Source organism: Anser cygnoides, chromosome 12 (assembly GCF_040182565.1).
Source record: "Anser cygnoides isolate HZ-2024a breed goose chromosome 12, Taihu_goose_T2T_genome, whole genome shotgun sequence".
Taxonomy (NCBI): Eukaryota; Metazoa; Chordata; class Aves; order Anseriformes; family Anatidae; genus Anser; species Anser cygnoides.
The window spans coordinates 6776226-6794050 of record NC_089884.1 but is presented as its reverse complement, the minus strand read 5'-3'; the positions used below and the strand labels follow the sequence as shown (position 1 = coordinate 6794050).

Here is a 17825-nt window from a genome sequence, read left to right as displayed (position 1 = left end):
AGCCATTTCCTTGGGGTCCTTCCTGCCCAAAGAAATAGGCAATGGCAGTGAACGAAATGCTCAGCACCACTTCTTTTTGCTGCTAAAGCCCTGAAGTAACAGAAAATATTTGGCAACTATGCCACTCCTTTGAGATGTCTGAACCCTGTAAGAAGGCTACCTTATCAGTGCACAGTGGCATTGGATGGGTAACCAAAAAGAACAGATTTGGTGAATCCCTTCTGAATTCTGAATCTTTTCTGAATTTACCAGCATTACTTTTACAACTTTACAACCCTTAACCTCTATTCACTGCCTTTGCAAGAGAATGAAAAGAGCACAGACAAGGTAGTTTGGTCACACAGCCCAGATAAAGAAATTTGCCCTAAATATGTGTGTGATATACATAAGTCATTGTGTGGCTTCTTGCATATTCTTTACCATCCTCTGTGCTTGATAAGGCCCAGCTGTGAGATGCTGTTGTGGCAAAGACCCCAAATAGAAGATACAAAAACCATTCACTCAGGAAGCTCAAAATGCCGTCCTGAAACTAGAAAGAAAACTAGAGAAGCCTATATATTGATCGACCCTATTACCAGTTCCACAGTGCCAAGATGAGGATGCATTTGGAACAGAAGCTTTACACACCTACATATCCTGAATGCTCTCATTTCAACACTCAGTGACCTTCAGCACAAGTCACTGCTGGGCAGCCTGTGTTCGCAATAAATCTGGAACCTTCTTTTATTCCAACAGACAGAGCAGAACCCTCACAACTTGAAAATTGCCTTTCAAAAGAGCAAATTAGTATGACAGGAAAAAAACTGAACTGATTGCACAACCCCAGAATATAATTTAGAATTTTCACAGAACCTCACATACCATAAGGTTAGCCCTTCCCTTTTCCAAACACACAGCTTGTTTGTACAAATTTCCCGAAAATAACTTTGGTGTTGGGATGTCAGCCATACCTGCTTCATACCTGGTTGGACTGGGTTCAAATCCTAAAGAAAGACTTTGTAAGTCTTTTCAAGGCCGAAGAAACCAAGCACACAGTAATTTTCCAAGCATGACATAATCCATGATTAGCAAAATCTGCAACATTGGTTACATTTAAATGAACCAAATGAAAATCAACCCGTGGATCCCATCTACCACTCAAGTCAGTCATAAAAACCAATGCTGGGGGGTGCTAAACCTTTTACTAACCTTTGTGTTTTCTAATTCTCTTGGCTATGTTGGCCCTCAGGTTTGCCCCACTTGAAATTCCTTAGCCTGGTAACAGCTCTGATCAGTTTTCATTTTCTCTTTACACTATGAGTAGAACAGGCAAATAATTACACACATACAAGCTCCTTTCCCCAAATCCTATGATGAGCTGAGTTTTCCGTAACTGAAAAGCTGCAGAAAAACTTGCTCTGATTTCAGCAGCGGATAGAGCCCACCAGTTTCTCCTTTGGTCAGGCATGTCACAACGCAATTAGCTCTGAAACCCAGAAGGGACTGTAGACCTCAGGAAAACACATACATCCTACTAGCAATATATGAGTAGTTTGCTTTTCAGAGACTGAAGCAGTAACTTTCTTTAAAATATTTTACAAGTAGTATTTTATTCGTAGCTCTACTACCTCAGGGGATAACAAAGGACATGATCCCCCTGCATAGATCTTATTCCACATAACAGGAAATGACTTCTGCAGCCAGACCTGTTTCAGGATCTCAGTCCAGTATCCAGTCCTCATCTCACACCGACTTCTCATTCTCTTTGCATGTTCTTTCCACAAACCCAGAGATGGCTGGGAATGGAGAGGAAAAAACAGCCGTATAAAGAGTTTTTCTGAGCCAGTTTACAGAAGCACATAAAGGTGGAACTGTCTCCGAGGGGAATAGACTTTTTACCTTGAAGAGCCTCGGTGCAGAAACTGAAATGAACTTTTCACCAAAGGATGCTTATGCTCTGAATGGCTCAGTTGTTTGAAAGCAAATGGAATGAGGTGGGGAGGCGTGTGCCGTAAAACCACCCAGGTGCCTGTGCTGTACAGCAGCTATGGCTTCTGCAAGATGTTTCTTTTCCAGCTAAGCACTTCAAGAGAAAATACAGTTTTGTCTATATGAAGAAGTTCTGTTATGCTGGTGTGAATAAAAGCTACAATCCCATCCTAGTCTGGACGCAGCTGTAAAGGTATGAGGCTATTATATTTATATAGCACATTCTGATAGGGAAAGAGGAATAATTTGTCCCAAGAAAAATTACTTCTATACATACATAACTTTGTTTGCTCTCTGGGCTATATTATATCACTATAACTGCTTGTAAAAGAAAAATTACAGCTCTAGATGACATTGTAATGCCAGTTTCTAAACCATACACGGGTCGGTATTTACTTTGGCGAGGCCCTAGGCCTCCTATATGGAGGCATTTTCTGTTTCCTCACAGTAGCACCAGGAGTTTACATGTTCTCAGCAACTTATTTTGACTTTTCTCTGACTCTCCTGCCCACGCACTGTATACAAGAAGTTAAACTTGCTTTCTCAGTTGCTATAGATTAGTCACAAGTGTGAAACCTATTTCTCAGGTGCTCTAGACAAATTCTAGACCAACAATCCCCTATAACCCTGTGGCTTCTCACAGCAGCTGTAAAGACAGCTTTACAATTCAGGTTTTAGGAGTAAAGCCCAACTGAGCTGCTTGTAAAATGCTCAAAGAGACTACTGAAACAAGGTGGATAAAGCTTTCAAAACAGAGTTTCAGTCTGTTCTTAAAAGGACATAACATGGCATACTCCAAAAAGCACAGGCTTTCACTTGGGCTCTTCGCCAACGACTCTCAGAATACCAAATCTGGGTTTACTTTTTCCCTTCATTACTAGTGAGTTCTGAGCTTACCTCACTAGAGTACAACTCTTTCTTTCAGACTCACTTCACAGAAGGAAAAGCAAGCCTGTGTAGCAAAGTCAAAGAGAAGAAACAAGTTCATTATTGTGTTGTGTCCTGAAAGACACACTAAAGTGCCTGCTGACCCCAGGTGCTGGTCCTGCCTCTCTCTGGACCTGCTGGCCTTGCAGCTGGGACAGCTGAGCTCCACCTGAAACACCTCCCAGGCTTACAGCTCCCTCACTGAGGTAACACAAAATCAGCACGAATTTAATGTGTCAGGCAACGAACTGTGGTGATTCAGGAGCCACTTCATGTGCAATTCCACAGCCTCTGAGAAGGGACCAAGTGAAAAGCTAACTGGAGGTTACTGATTCAGCTGTTTGCCTTTAATTAACTTCCGTTGATTCCCCAATATCATTGGGATAAAATACATGTCAACCCTGAACTTAGGGTTAGTTCTAAATGACAGACTAAATCTTGAACTTAGAAAGATTTCTGTTTTTCTCTCTGACAGCTCACGTTTTGGTTTCTGGTGTGCTAGCTGGAATCGCAGCCTTTTCCACATTTAACTATGCACTGAAATGGGCAGCTTGCATTCGGTGAGTGGTTTGCTAGACAGTCCTGGGTGGATAGGACCCTGTCATAACTATATTCATTTAATAAATTCTAGACAGCCAGAGTCTAGACAGCCACTGTCCTGCTTCCAGTATTTTGTGTTTTACCGAGAGCCATATCTCTTCCTCCAGCCACGTAGTTGGGACTTGGGAACCTTTGGAAGAGTATCATAATCTTTTGGTCTCTGAGCTAGACTCTGCTGATGGCACATCCTGTTCTTTGTCAGAAATGCCGCAATATCTAGTAGGTACTTATGAACTCTTCATAAAATAAGGACTGCACTCCTAACAATGTGATCTTAGTGTATATATACTATATATGTCTGTGTTTTTGTGTATAGCTGCAATACTGACTCATGGGTCACTTTTTGTTGTTGTTTGAATGTAAATAAGATCATGGCTTTTGTCTAGACCTAACCAGCTTGGGACAGAGCCATTCTGGGTGAGCTTGTTAGGTTTGTAGAAACCTTTTGGCTACCCCCTCCTTCCTGAGGCTGGCATTGCACAAGGTGTTTTTGAGCATCCATCAGCTTATTCATACCTTTAGCTTCAAAAATAAAACAATCTCTGAAGAAATGGCGTTCATTTGTGGCAATCCGTGCACTGTTCAGTGCCCTTAAAAGCAACCTGTCCCAGCTGAACCCGAAAAGGAAACAGGAATTTCAGATGAGATGTGAGAACAAGGGGGTACCTTATGCTGCAGCCAGCTTAAGTATTAAACACATTTCGTAAGCAAGGAGTGCAGCCAACCCTATCGCTACACTTTTATAAAACTGACCTCAGTCAGTCCCTGGTGAGATGTGTCTATGTGACTTGCTCTTGAAGCCGCTGAAGAGAATTTCTTGAAGCCTCTTTTTAAGTTCTTCAGAAGAGAGATGGCACAAACTGGACTTAGGATTTTTCTACTCATAATTATTTTACTGCTGGATCAGACCATCAGCCAGGCTTCCAAATTCAAAGCCAGGAAGCACAGCAAACGGAGAGTGAAAGGTACTGGGTTGTAACTGGGAGGAGGGATAGAGGCTTATAGACTATCCAAGTTTACTTTGTACTTAACATTGCATGAATCAGAAAGTAGCATTATGCAAATGTTCAATAACAAATGACAGTTGATCCTACCTTATATCTACCTTTAAAATACTTTTGTGTCAGTTAGTAAAGTGAAGAATAATGTGCTGGAATGATTTATAGAAATAGAGCTGTATAGCAGTTATAAATACCTTGCTCTGTTATGCCTATTCATCTCTGTTGACATTATTTAGGGCTCACAGGTACAGCTGAGAGAGGACTCTGGCCAATCATTCCTAGTTACACAGTTATATTGGTAGATCAGAAATTCATGTACACATGATGGAAAAGAACAGAATAAAATATTAAAGCTTCAAGGGTATTGTTCGAATTTTTGTCCATTTCCTAATTTTAACAGAACGTCTGTGTAATATTTGTGGGATATTACTTTACTTGTGTGAGAAGTATGGTGAAATGGCAAGTCAAACTAATAAAAAGGAATTAGCAGAAAAAGAATAAATTCCCAGAGCAAAGCTTACAAAGCAAATACAAAACCATTGACCGGTGTTTGGAAAAGTCTGTGTATTTAATTTAAAGGCTTATTTCTAATAAAAGTGTATGATGGAGGTTACACTAATGGCAAATATTTAAACTCCTAGTCAGTGGAAAAAAAAATACAGCTTTGATAAAGTCATTTTACAACATAGTTATGCTGCTTTGGAGCTATAAATTTATATATATTTATTTCTCCCTTTGAATCTCCTTAGTTTTTTTGCTTGATGTCCTAAGGAAATGCTGCTTATAGATTAGTGCTGCCAGCACATTTGTCTGTCAGCTTTCCCCTAATAACTTCTGCATTTGAAATAATTTGGCAGAATAATGGAGGTACTAAAGATAAGTTGCCTGATATTGTGAAATTCAGAATGTGGGTGCAAAAAAAAGAGATCCGCATTGTGTGGCACTATGAAAAGGTTGTACCAGGAGCTCAGCTGTTCTGCTTTTTGCCTCTTTCAAAGCAGATAGGGAAAATGGAGAGGTCACTGTGAACTGGAAATAGGAATCGTAGGGAGGAGCAAGCATGGACTGGGAGTCCTGCCCTGGGAAGCCAGGGAGTCACAAAGGACAGCCGAGGTCTCTCCCTCTGACTGGAGGGAATATGCAGAAGGGACAAGCTTTCTGGGGTGCAGCTGGAAGATTAAGTGATGTAACACGGATCTGTAGGAACTGTGGGTTTGTTAGTTCTGCTGCTTGTGAAAGAGCTTATTTATTCCTCATGCTCATTACTGTGGCTTCTGGAAGGTCTGGTTACTGCTGCAATCAAATTGTAATCTTGTGCAATGGAAACGTGTCTGCTAGTTGTTTGATTGCGGTGGGCTAGTATAACGATTAAAGGGAAAAACATGGAAAAGAAGACATGGAAATGGAGTTACTGTGTGCAAATTCGCATCTTTTTTTTTTGTCTCACCATCTTGTTAGTATTTTTCTAAGTGTCACAAAATGGTGACTTAGGCTGCATGTGAGTGACTTAAGTTACCAGGCCCTCTCTGTACTGATGGAAGGCTCCTCATGGGGATAAGAGACTGCAGCTCAGCAAGCCTGTCTGCGTGCATTCAGGCAATGAACTTAGATTATGTCTACGTCCTTCACTGCATTAAAACAAGATTTGTGTATAACTTTTATGCTCACAGAATTAACATTTCTTTGAATAAACACAACTTCTGTCCTGCTGTTGTTTTTGTATCAGATACATATATATATATGTATACATATATCCACACATCACATTGTACAGGTGCAAAAGTAAATAGGCAAATTTTGCTATAAATTAGATACCGGCAAAATAATAGTGATTAGTAGCAACAGTTGATGGTTTTGAAATAGTTACCAGGATATGGTCCAACTGAAAATAAGATTAAAAGAATGATGGTAGGGTGTTGTTTGTTTGTTTGTTTGTTTTTTATATGTATTAACGCTACCAAAAACCTTTCATTAAGGAAAACTTTAAAAAAGACAAGATATACCTTAGCAATGCAGAAACCCTACAGCTGTTAACATTAAAAAAATAATGTTTTTGCATGCATGTCTTCTTATTTCTCTACATTTGTTTTATTTAAGAAAAAGATGACCTAAAGACTCAGATTGACAAATTGTGGCGAGAAGTAAATGCTCTCAAAGAAATGCAAGCACTTCAAACAGGTAAAGCAGCTCACACTGGTCAGTGGCTTCCAGAACTTATCACTGCCTTCCTTCTCTCACACTCTTTACTCTCATCTGTTTCTTTAAGGGGATTTGTGACTGAGAAATACATCTCCTTAGAACCATGGTATGATACAGCTATAATGGTAAAACAAGTGTTGAAGAAAGCATTTGGGTAAAATCAAGTATGAACTAATGGTGTCCAAGTGGTGGCTCTTCACTAAGAGCAATAACCATTCTGGAGCAAGGACTGCATTTGTCCTTGCTATGCACAACCCCTGGTTGTGATTCTTGTGCACTTTAGGTATAACTAGAAAAAGGCATTAGGTTTGTTGGGTTTGAAAGTTCAAATGGTCAATGAGTTGGGTCCTCAGCTCGGAAATGAACACGAACTATCAAGACAAAAATGGTCATGGAAAAGGATGAGAATCTCCAAAAAAAGATAAGCTGAAAGGACTGAGTCTTCTTAAAGTGTGCAGATTGCAACATCCAAACTTGAATGTTGCCATAAAACTTCTAAGTAGCATTCACTGTGAGTTCAGAAGTATCCTGTATCAATGTGCAGAGTCCTTTAAATATTTCATAGTCAGATGGAAATTTCCAAACAAAATAAGAAGGGTAAATACACCTACTAGACACTTCTGCTTTTTCACAGCTGTTGACACAAAACTTGGCATTTAAACACGTTCAAGAGGACACTACAGAGGAAATGACATAATTCACATGAAATAGAACGTATTTTGCTTAGGGATGGTAATATCTGGGTTGTCCTGTTTTGCATTTTGGGTTACACAGAGTTTTTTGAGCTTTATTAAATATTTTTATTTTAAATTTCTTATAAGAGGACTTTAGAAATTTCTTCAAAGAGGAAACCCATGCTAGACAAGTAGCTCTTGTTTAAAAGTAGTTCTTGTATTGCTTCCAGAAGGAGCTTGAGAGTAAGCATGCAGTGGCTTAGAAATGAAACCAGAGCCAGGAGATTTGCTATCCTCAAAACTTATTTTGAGCTGTATTCTAAATTCAGAACCCACACTGTTCAACTGGATTCCAAATTTGGCAAAAAGAGACCTATGACCCCTGTAGCTCTGACTGCATTCATTAATGCCTTTATGATATTTCAGAAAGTAGCTTTTTTAGTTTGCAAGCGCTTTCAAGGCATATTATAATCTGATTCCTTCTTTTGCTTGAATTTCCTAGTTCTCCTTTCTGCATACTGTGAAATGATGCCACATGCCATTTAACAGCACATACTTCCTCCCTAAAGAGGGCTGGTCTCCATCATTACTGTGTCCTTGTGGAAGTAGATAAGGTCTCTCTGATCTTTCCTATGAATATAAATTTGTTAAAGAATTCAAAATTTAGAAAATATCTTCATTACTTTTCTTTGCTCATTGTCTAGCTTAGCACTTCGAAAGGACAAAGTCTGAAGGATAAGCACTAATATAAAAAGGTTGTCTAGAAAATGCAGCTAAGAAATGCAATGACAACTGCAACTAGAAATACTAAAAAACCTGAGACATAGGATATGGTCCAAAGTGGCTTTCAATATTCCATTGATCAGATACATAATTGCCTTTTAACTTATTCTATTATTATTATTATTGTTTTAACTAGAACAGATGACAGGAATTAGAAACAGACTACAGAAAACATCAGGACAGAAGATGTTCATCTTATTTCATGACATTTCTAATATAAGTACAAGATGAGTTTAAGCAATAAATGAAATGGGCTGGAAGTAGTCAGATGCAGATTCTAAAAATAACTATCACACTATTTTATTCAAGTCCTTTGCTACTTTCCTCAACTCAGAAGCAACATTCCTTTGAGAACAGTTCTGTTGTAATTTTTCTTGTGAGAGTCATTTTTTTCACATACCTGCATTAGGAGAGCTGGAGAGTGAAGCTTAAGGATTGACTCCCGCAAGCCTGCCTAGACGGGAAGAACTCTGACAGTGGTTCTGCAAGGCAATTTCAGTCACAGAGCAGATGCCAAAGTCATGTTCTAGTACATTTGTAATTTACATCAACACTTCCCTGATATGTTCCAGTAGAACTAAAACCAAACAGATTTATAAATGCAAATGTTTATATTACTTGGTTCAGATTGTCACGCAAGCTCAGTGGTGAGTGTGCTCTAGCTTTTCAAAAAGTTTTTACAGATTTAAGTCACTTTACTTCATTTCAATTTAGATTCTGGAGGGACAGATCTTTAGAAAATGATCATTTTAGGAAACATCATTCAAAGCTCTTGGTTTTTACTGAACTTGCAAACCAATATCTGTTCACAGTCTGTCTTCGTGGGACAAAGGCCCATAAGAAGTGCTACCTCATATCAGAAGGCACCAAGCATTTTCATGAAGCCAATGAAGACTGCATAGCCAAGGGAGGGACACTGGCTATCCCAAGGAATAGCGATGAAACAAATACTCTTCGAGACTACGGCAAGAAAAGCATGCCTGGAGTGTCTGAGTTTTGGCTGGGTGTCAATGACATGGTAAATGAAGGGAAGTTTGTTGATGTCAATGGCATGGCTCTACAGTACTTCAACTGGGATCGAGCCCAACCAAATGGGGGGAAGCGTGAAAATTGTGTCTTTTTTTCATCACAAGGCAAGTGGGTGGATGAAGTCTGCCGTACTGCCAAAAGATATATCTGTGAATTTCTGATCCCATAATTCCATACATAAATGACCATGACCATGTTTTGGGTTATTAACATGCAGTTTTGCTTGTTAGTAGCCCCTCCCACTTAGACAGTGGTGAATTAAAAGTATCCATCTCTTGCCTCTCCCTTTATTAATTTATTTTCTATTCAGATGCTTAAAATGTTATATTTAGTGAGTGCTCTCAGCATGTACAAGAATATATATTGTGTTTTGATCTATACTGTATCATATTTTGCCATATTATTTCAGCCTGATGTTCGGGTTGCTGGAATTCACCTCTGTTTCTGAACTTTGTATGTCCACGGTAGGAGGGTATTTGCTTGGTCTCAGATCTCTAATGAATTTATTGGAAATTTACAGAAGGTTGCCACATGGGGCCATGTGCTAATAGAAGATGTAGGGGTCCTCTTAGCCCCAGCGTGTAAGGAGGACTCTGGCATAATGTAAGCTCCTGTGAAAAATGGCCATTATCCTTATGGAGTTTAACAGGAAAGATCTGTGACCAAGTTTTACCTATGGGTTAAGAAAGTTAAACGAAATTAAAACCTGATATTAATTTTTAAACTACATGGAGTAAAAATTGATACACTGCTAGAAAATGGAGGAAATAGCTGTTCTAAACATCAGTTAGTCTAAATACGTTTGCTTCTAAATGTCTCAATTATGGTTAGATATTAGATGTTACTTAGAAGATTCCTGTAGAAGAAAGCGACCTGGGACTAGATCATACCTCTAGGATGTAATGCCTTAGGAAGATGTGCAAAAGCCTCTCCTGCAGGATCAGAAGGAGGCTTTATAATTCAGACTGTAACACTGTGTGAATACATGAACAGAGGGGAAGGGTTCCTCTCTCTCCATATTGCAGGTAGCATGCCTGACTGGCACAAAGGAATGGGGCCAAACCATCGCTCATTTGGCCACATGTAAATTCTTCAGTTTAACACCCAACATTTGAAAATGAAGTAAAATATGCTGGTTGTTCTTTTGCTGTTCTTAACATCACAATATAGATTTGCCTTCATGTTAGAAACTGCAGTTTCTCTGTTGTGTAAGGGAATTTCAGTTAATGATTTAAATATATTGTTGCTTGAAGGCTATTTTCTACTTTTTCTCTTTCAATTGTGCAGATTTTCTTAATTTGTGCAATAAATGTGCAATTACTGGTATTTAAATGTAGTAGTGTTTTTGAAAGCTTAAGCATCCACTCAAAGGCCATTCTTCCTAGTGCTTTCTTGAGGATTCAAAAGATCTTTGGGCAAATTATACTGCAGCTTTTCTTTACTCATGTATCAACAAAATTTAGGTCCCTATATGCATAAGTGCTGTATGAGATGCAAACACTCTATGTACCACTGTAATACGTGTTGTAATTAATTCAATTTTCCAGCACTTTATTAATTTGTAAAATAGGTCTAATTCTGACTTCTCTTACTTGGTTTCTGAGTTAAAGTAAAGGAGCAAGAAGTCCCCGGATATCCCAATTTTTCTCTCAAAATCTACCAATCTTTACTGAGGTTGGGAAGCAATACTCCCTTTACCTACATTTTAACACAATTAAGAGTTTGGCTTGTCTGAAATAGGTCAGTATCTGAGCATATCCCTACAGCTACAGTCAAATTAACAATTCATTGCAAATTCAAGAACCCATTTACAATAAACCACTATCAAACTGTGATGAGTCTATAAACTTTATGTCCTATTTTCTTCAATCTACTTCAGCCAAGTTTCTAAAATTGCAGGCGGGAGATGAAAACAGTTATAGATGTTTTTGGTAGACATTTATCAATTATTTTTCCTCTCTCATGATAATTCAGGGTATTGCCTGCCTTTTCCATTCCAAGCGGATTAGGTTCCCTTCTCTACCTGGTCTCCTGCAACTAGTTTCTGAAATCCTCTCGGGTCTCTTGGTGATGTTTTCCTAGCAAATTCCAGCCCTGGGTTCCTCAACCCTAGAGAGGCTGCACCTGGTTGTGCACCAGGGACCCCTGCTCTCCATTACAGGTGTGCACAGCTGGCCAAAGGGAATTAAGAGCCACAAGTCCCTCTCGCGATTCCTGAGACTTAACAGCCTTCATTAGCTGACGGCCCTCGCTAAGTGCAGTGTTGTTACTCTGCCCTGCAGATGGGGACAGCATCAGGGCGGGGGCGGTCACGTAGTGATTCCCCATTTCCATACTGGCTTGTCATCACCGTTCAGTTGGGAATTACCTGGGTGGCCGGGAATTCAGCAGGACACGACAGCAACCTTCAGGCAAACCAACCACAGAAAAAGCTCCAACACTCCCACCTAGTGGTACAACAGCAGAATGAAGACCCTACAAAGTTTGAAGTGTCATTTAAGTGCTATTACCGTAGAAAACGCTGCTTCTAGTTCCTACCAATTATTTCCTAAAGGAAAAGTGCAGTGTAACTTGTCCAAGCCCATACTAGTATGTTAGCAAGAAAACTACAAATTTTTGAAAGCCTTCATACTAATTTTCTGAAGTGCTTAACATTCAGCAGCGAAACATAACATTCTTTCTGTGTTTGATGACAAGTATTAGCAAACGTTCATTTTAGGCAGAAAAAAAATATATATATTTAACTCAAAGTATTTCATGGACTCTCTCTTGGTAGATCAAGCAGTCATTGTGATACAAAAACATACAAACAAACAAAAAACCCTCAGGAACTGGGCCCTGACTATACAAAAACTAAAAAAATCGAATCCTAAAACCAACCCTAAAACTGCATCAGCATGACAAGTCAAATATTACGTGATTTTTCTCCCCACTTATGTTGCGCTTACATCTGCCCTCATACACTACACCTTATCTGCCTGTGGATTTCCCTGCTCCTCTGTCTCACCCCAAGGGAAGTTTCACTCCAACCTTCCCGCCCCAAATGCAGCCAAAGCTGGGACACTGCTGTAAGCCCCCCCCGGACACTCCCGGCCGCTGTCCGCCCGCGGCCGGTGCTGAAGCAGGAGCGGGGCCGGGCAGCGGGCACTGGGCAGCGCCTCTCGCCGCCGGCTGTCCCAGGGCGCTCCCTGAAGAGGGGTTCTCACGACAAAGGCTCCGTGGAGATCCGTCCCGAGCTCCTCTGGGAGCAGGGCAGCTGGACCCTCTGGAGTCTCTACTCTCCAGCTTCTCAGGGAGGGTTGCAAGTCCTGCGCAGTGCCGGTTTCTCGTGTTTGAAATACGGAGGATTTTAGGTTACCGTCCAGACTTACAGTCTAGATAGTCAGAAGGAAGATTATCTTCCCCATTTTACATAGGGGAAGATGAAGCGTTAAAAAGTAAAGGATAGAAATAAAGCATTGCTGAACAAGGAACAGAAAATGAAACCTTCCGCACCCAATATCTTAGCCATTAGGCTATCTTCCTTCCCCAAGAACCAGATCCAGTGGGTGAGAAGAATTATAACACACGTGTACCTCCGTCCTGAGTGCAGCGGTTGAGTGTGCATGTGTGGGAGCGGTGGCTGAAGGATCCAGGTGCCAGACTACCAAGATGGCAGCTGAGTGAGGAGGGCAAAGACAGCTCCTGGCAGAGCTACCATCTTCTGACAGAGACCCTGAAGTTCCCTCCTACGAAAAAGCCCACATCAAGTCAACTTCATTTGGGACTCTTGGGTCAGATAATGCTACGCCCAGCATTCAGTTGACAAGTATTGTATTGCGTATTTACTCCAGTACATCTAGAGTAATTATATGAGAGTAATTATATGAGATTAATGCAGTGAATGGGTTCCTGTTGAACTGCTCTATGAATCTAACATACCGTTAAACAAATTATCATCTTACATACTTAGCTGAGCACTCAGTCTGAGCTAGCTAAAGCAATGTAAAAAATACCAAGATTAAAAGCACAAAACAAACTGTGGCTAGTATCTAATTAAGCAAGGAACAATATGGTGAAGTAGAAGCATGGATAGTGCACGTGAATTTATTTTAGGAAACCTGTCCAAATTTGACAAGGCACTATTTCAGTTAATTTCCTTGTAGTCTGCTGAAGACTGAGATATCTGTCTTAGTTCAAATGCATTGTGTAGTGTATATTTACAGTGTTATAATTTTAATTGATTAGAAAAATGGAAAGAAAACAACTTCTGTTCCTACTGCAATTATATATTTCATATACGCTACACAAAGTTAAACTATTTCATATAAGAATATGGCTACTGCAAAGTTTTCAGACTGATAGGCATAATTATGTGGATACACTAGATGAGAAACAGGTCCCTCTGTTCTGAGCGCCAAGGTCAGAGGTTCAAACATTATCTTCAGAGATGTTTACTCTTACCTAAATTTATCTTGGCTTTGGGGTTATTGACGTTATCAGCCCACTTTTGTTATTATAGTTAAAAATGCAAATAGATCAGTTTTGAGCTTTAGCAGTGGCAGGTATCATTAATTTTCAGTTAGTAAATGACAGGAGTAAAGCAAACAGATTTCTCTGCTACTTTCATCCCACCTGATTAGAAGTTACAACCAAGTTAAAGCCACAACAAACCTAACTGAATAAATATATGCCTCAGAAATACAGTAAAACATTGAAGACAAACTGGTATTGCCAGCATGTTTTTTTTTCCAAGCCTTCAACTCTTAAAAAAATAATAATAATAAAAAAAAAAAACAAAAATAGAACTCTAAAATGTTTTGGTATTATTGGTTTGGCTGGTATTATTTGTTTGGAAAAATATGACACAGTTTTTTCATAGAAGTCTCTGAGCAGATAAATCTTTTTGAGGGGCATGAGCACAAGTTGCCTCACTGGCCTCAAGAGCAGTATGTAGTCCACTTGCTGGTAAGTAATCCAAGAACAGATGAAAGGCGGCCAAACCCATCATTTACCCCCTGTGAATTAAGAATGCTGCTGTAGGATGTTTATGATACAGATGAGATGCTTCTAGGAAAGTTCCAGCCACGCGTCCTGCTAACCCCCTAGTCTGTTGCTGCAATAAAGTCTGGGAATTCTTGGAAGCAGCCTGGCCCTGGTATATTCCATACCAGTCATGTAACATTGCAAATTGCAAATTTGTAAAATCTGGTCATCTCTATAAGGCTGTTCTGCACTAAAAGGAGTAAGAATTATGAAAGGAATTAGCAGCTTCCAGTGAACAAAAAGATGTGGTGCAAAAGTGTATCTATGAAATAACAATTGACTGAAAACAGAAGTAAGAAGAAAGGAATTGAATATACCCTCTGAATATATCTGAATATACCTTTTCCTGCTGTTGTGTGAGAGATTCTCAATATATACTAAGGACAGACATTATCACATTATCTTCTTAATTTCATTTTTATATGTTGAATCTGTAAAGCTGTCTGAAGTTTGTGCTTTATAAGGTTATGACCTGACTGACCCCACTGGAACTGTACTGATTTATATCAGCTAAGGAGTGAACCTGAAGACTGGGGGAAATTGCCATGTGTTCACTGCCTTTGCTTTCACACTAGTGTGTACATACAGCTTTCAAAATTGTTTAACTATTATTTTATTTCATAACATTGTAAAATGCCGAACCGTTAAGATTATTTTGAATCCTTGCAGTTTTACATATAAAAACCAAACACTGCTTACCAGTGTAGACATTTCTAATATTTTATCAGAAGTCTCCACATCTGCTTTCTTATATAACTCTTCTATTAAAGCTGTTTTTAATAGTCCAGCAACATACATGTATCAATTTCAGGTGCACTAGAACAATAAACACTGAAAACTAACACACATGGTATCATCATACATATTATCTGCAACCATCTGATATGCTCTTTTGCTGATTAAAACACAGCATTTGCTGAGAATATTACTTACAAAAAATCACTGTTGCAACACTTCAAGATCTTTCTAAAGAATTGGCTTGAGTGTTTAGACTGGACATGGAATCTTTTAAACAAAGTGTAACATTTTTGCTCATGTTTTCTTGTAACTTATTCCTAATGAGTTTAACAGAGATAGGACTACATTTTCACAGGTTGTTTTGCTGGTATATACATTATAAAAAATGTGAACTATTTTATGTATTTTCCCTAGCATACGTAAAAAAGACCATATGAATATCCTTTTAAAATCAGGCTTTAGATGATTTTGTAAGGAAGCATTTATCTTGTGGCCGGAAAAACAGCAACAACAACAATAAAACAAAAGGAAACACCCTTGTGGCAGTGGATAGATCTTGTGGAGAATCCAGTTCAGTTCTTGGATTCATCCCAGATTACATTGTGAAATCCTGTAATGTACAAGGAGCAAAGGCAGCTTTTGAGATCAGAGATAATAAAGAAAACAGCTTTGGCTTTCTCTTATATACTATCCTCTGCTCTAGAGACACCATGATAAATGGAAGTGAATGGGATTTTATGGATTTTATAAGCATTTGAATCTTTCTAAACTTTCGTTTGCACATCAGTATATTGTTTCCTACAATATTTTTGCCAATATGTGGTAATTAAGTAACATCCACTGTATCTTGCTGGCATAGCAGAAACACTAGGAGACTTAACGAAGTCCTTACCCACCAGAAGGAAAGCCTTTCTGCCTTTTTTCAGAATTTTTAAATACAGGTTTTTCAATCTTCATTAGATGCCCTACTGAAACTCTATATTCTACTAGTATTAAGTTAAAACCAGATCATCTCTTAGGGAATATAAACTGTATCTGCATGTGTGTTTGTACAGAAATGTTCAGTAATGTCAAAGACCTGAATCTAAGTCTAAAAGCAGGCTTCTAGTAAGTGTTAATAAAGAAACCGTTAATAGCACCTTACATGAGCAGTACAATACATCACAGTGTCTCCACCTGGAGCACTGATGGCTTGCCAGACATCACAAGGTAGCTTGCAAAACATTCCCTCTGCCTTCCAAAAAACAGTCTCATAAGCAATCCTACGCACATGACCAAACCATCAAGGAAAAAAGAAAATGGAATATGTTAACATGAATCATAAAATAAAATACATTAATATGAAAAATTTTGGCAGTGATACACAAAATAATCCATTTCTAAAGGGCTAGGCAGTCAAATCTTTTTTTTTTTTTTTTTTTTTTTCAGGATAGTAGGTGGCCCTTTGTTTTTAGAAAGGTTAGAAGTACTCTATGCACATCAAAAGAGCTTTTGTAGTCATAAGCAATTTATTGGTTGGCTGGTCCATGTAATAGCCGTTTATTAAGTCATACATTAATCACTCTGTAACCTTTAACAAATTATTTGTGTTAATTAATGAAAAACATCTTTTTGTTAGCATGCTGTAAGCATTATTAATCATGAAATATCATGAAAGACAGATACCCCCAATAGTCTCATTCAGCTTTCTTGGCAAGTAGGAATAAGTAGGAGTAAATAAGCTAGGTTACATATGAAACGTTGATTAGAAGGAAATGATTACCATATGAATTTGGTAATTTTACTGAAATATTAAGGGAAGGTGATAAGAATAGAATGTTCTGGAAACTCTGGCAGTTTCCTTTCCCATGCATTGCATTAGTAGTATTGCAGTGTTAATCCATTCAGTCATTGAAAGAAAAGAGAAAAAGGCCATTGGTGAATAGGCAGGGAAATGTCAAGCTTTATGCAAGATGCAGATGTTCTTCATTATGCAGTGTACAAAGACTCTGAGAAAGGAGCTCATTAGTAGAGCTGGGTGAATAATGGTTTGCCTGGTTTTGTGGTCAAACTGAAAAAACAGGAGGGGAAAAACGATCAAACTATGCACAAAACTCGGAGTGTTTTTTGTTGTTGTTGTTGTTTTGTTTTTTCTCCTTGGAGGAAAGAAGAAAGAGAGATTGCGTGCAAGGAAGAGAGGAAGGGAGAAAAGAACCAAAAAGTTAAAAGCTGATTTCTGCCTGGTAGGCATTGTACAAGCTGTCCTTTCCATAACAGCTGATGAGAACAGATATTCACCAGGCCAGAATGAATATACCATGTCTGTGGTATCAGATGCTCTAAGTTGCATGCCCTGAGACAGCTAGACCTGATTTTCCTTTTGGAATCTATGTAGTCACTCAGCATGGAGCTATGTCTGAGCTAACAAGCTCTGCTGAGGACAGCTGCCTGCCTCATGTTAAAGATGCACCTTTTGTCTTTGTACTGAATCCTGAGAAAGTGAGAGCACACCAACTACCATGATCTGTGACTCATTCACATATCTTCCTTAGCTGCCATGTCAACGACGTAGTATTAACAGGTGATTTTATGCTATCTTTCTTTCATAATATTGCTTTCTGCAGGGACAGTAAGCTTTTGATTGAAACATCTTGGTAAGGTAAGAACCTCTGTTTCTCTTATTTTTGCTTTTACATACCTTCTTGTTCAGCAGTGGTATACTCCATGGGCATCTCTGTTCTTTTGTCAGGAGCTAGGAATGTTCCTCACATTCTTCTGAAACAACAAAAATTGACTTTTATTGAGGAGAAGGAAAAATAATATGCTATCAAGTTCTGCTCCCAAAGAAATCACACTTGTTATTAGAAGCTAATGAATAATGTGAAAAACATGCACGAACATA

General features: G+C 38.9%; 1 protein-coding gene across 1 annotated transcript; it reads left to right on the top strand.

The window, feature by feature from the left end:
* The first annotated feature begins 4108 nt into the window (after positions 1 to 4108).
* CLEC3A (C-type lectin domain family 3 member A) lies at positions 4109 to 10670 on the top strand. The gene is made up of 3 exons (XM_013176679.3): positions 4109 to 4460; positions 6594 to 6674; positions 8965 to 10670. Exons 1-3 carry the CDS (start codon positions 4346 to 4348, stop codon positions 9348 to 9350), a joined length of 582 nt encoding a protein of 193 aa, XP_013032133.1. The 5' UTR covers positions 4109 to 4345; the 3' UTR covers positions 9351 to 10670.
* Positions 10671 to 17825: the final 7155 nt, after the last annotated feature.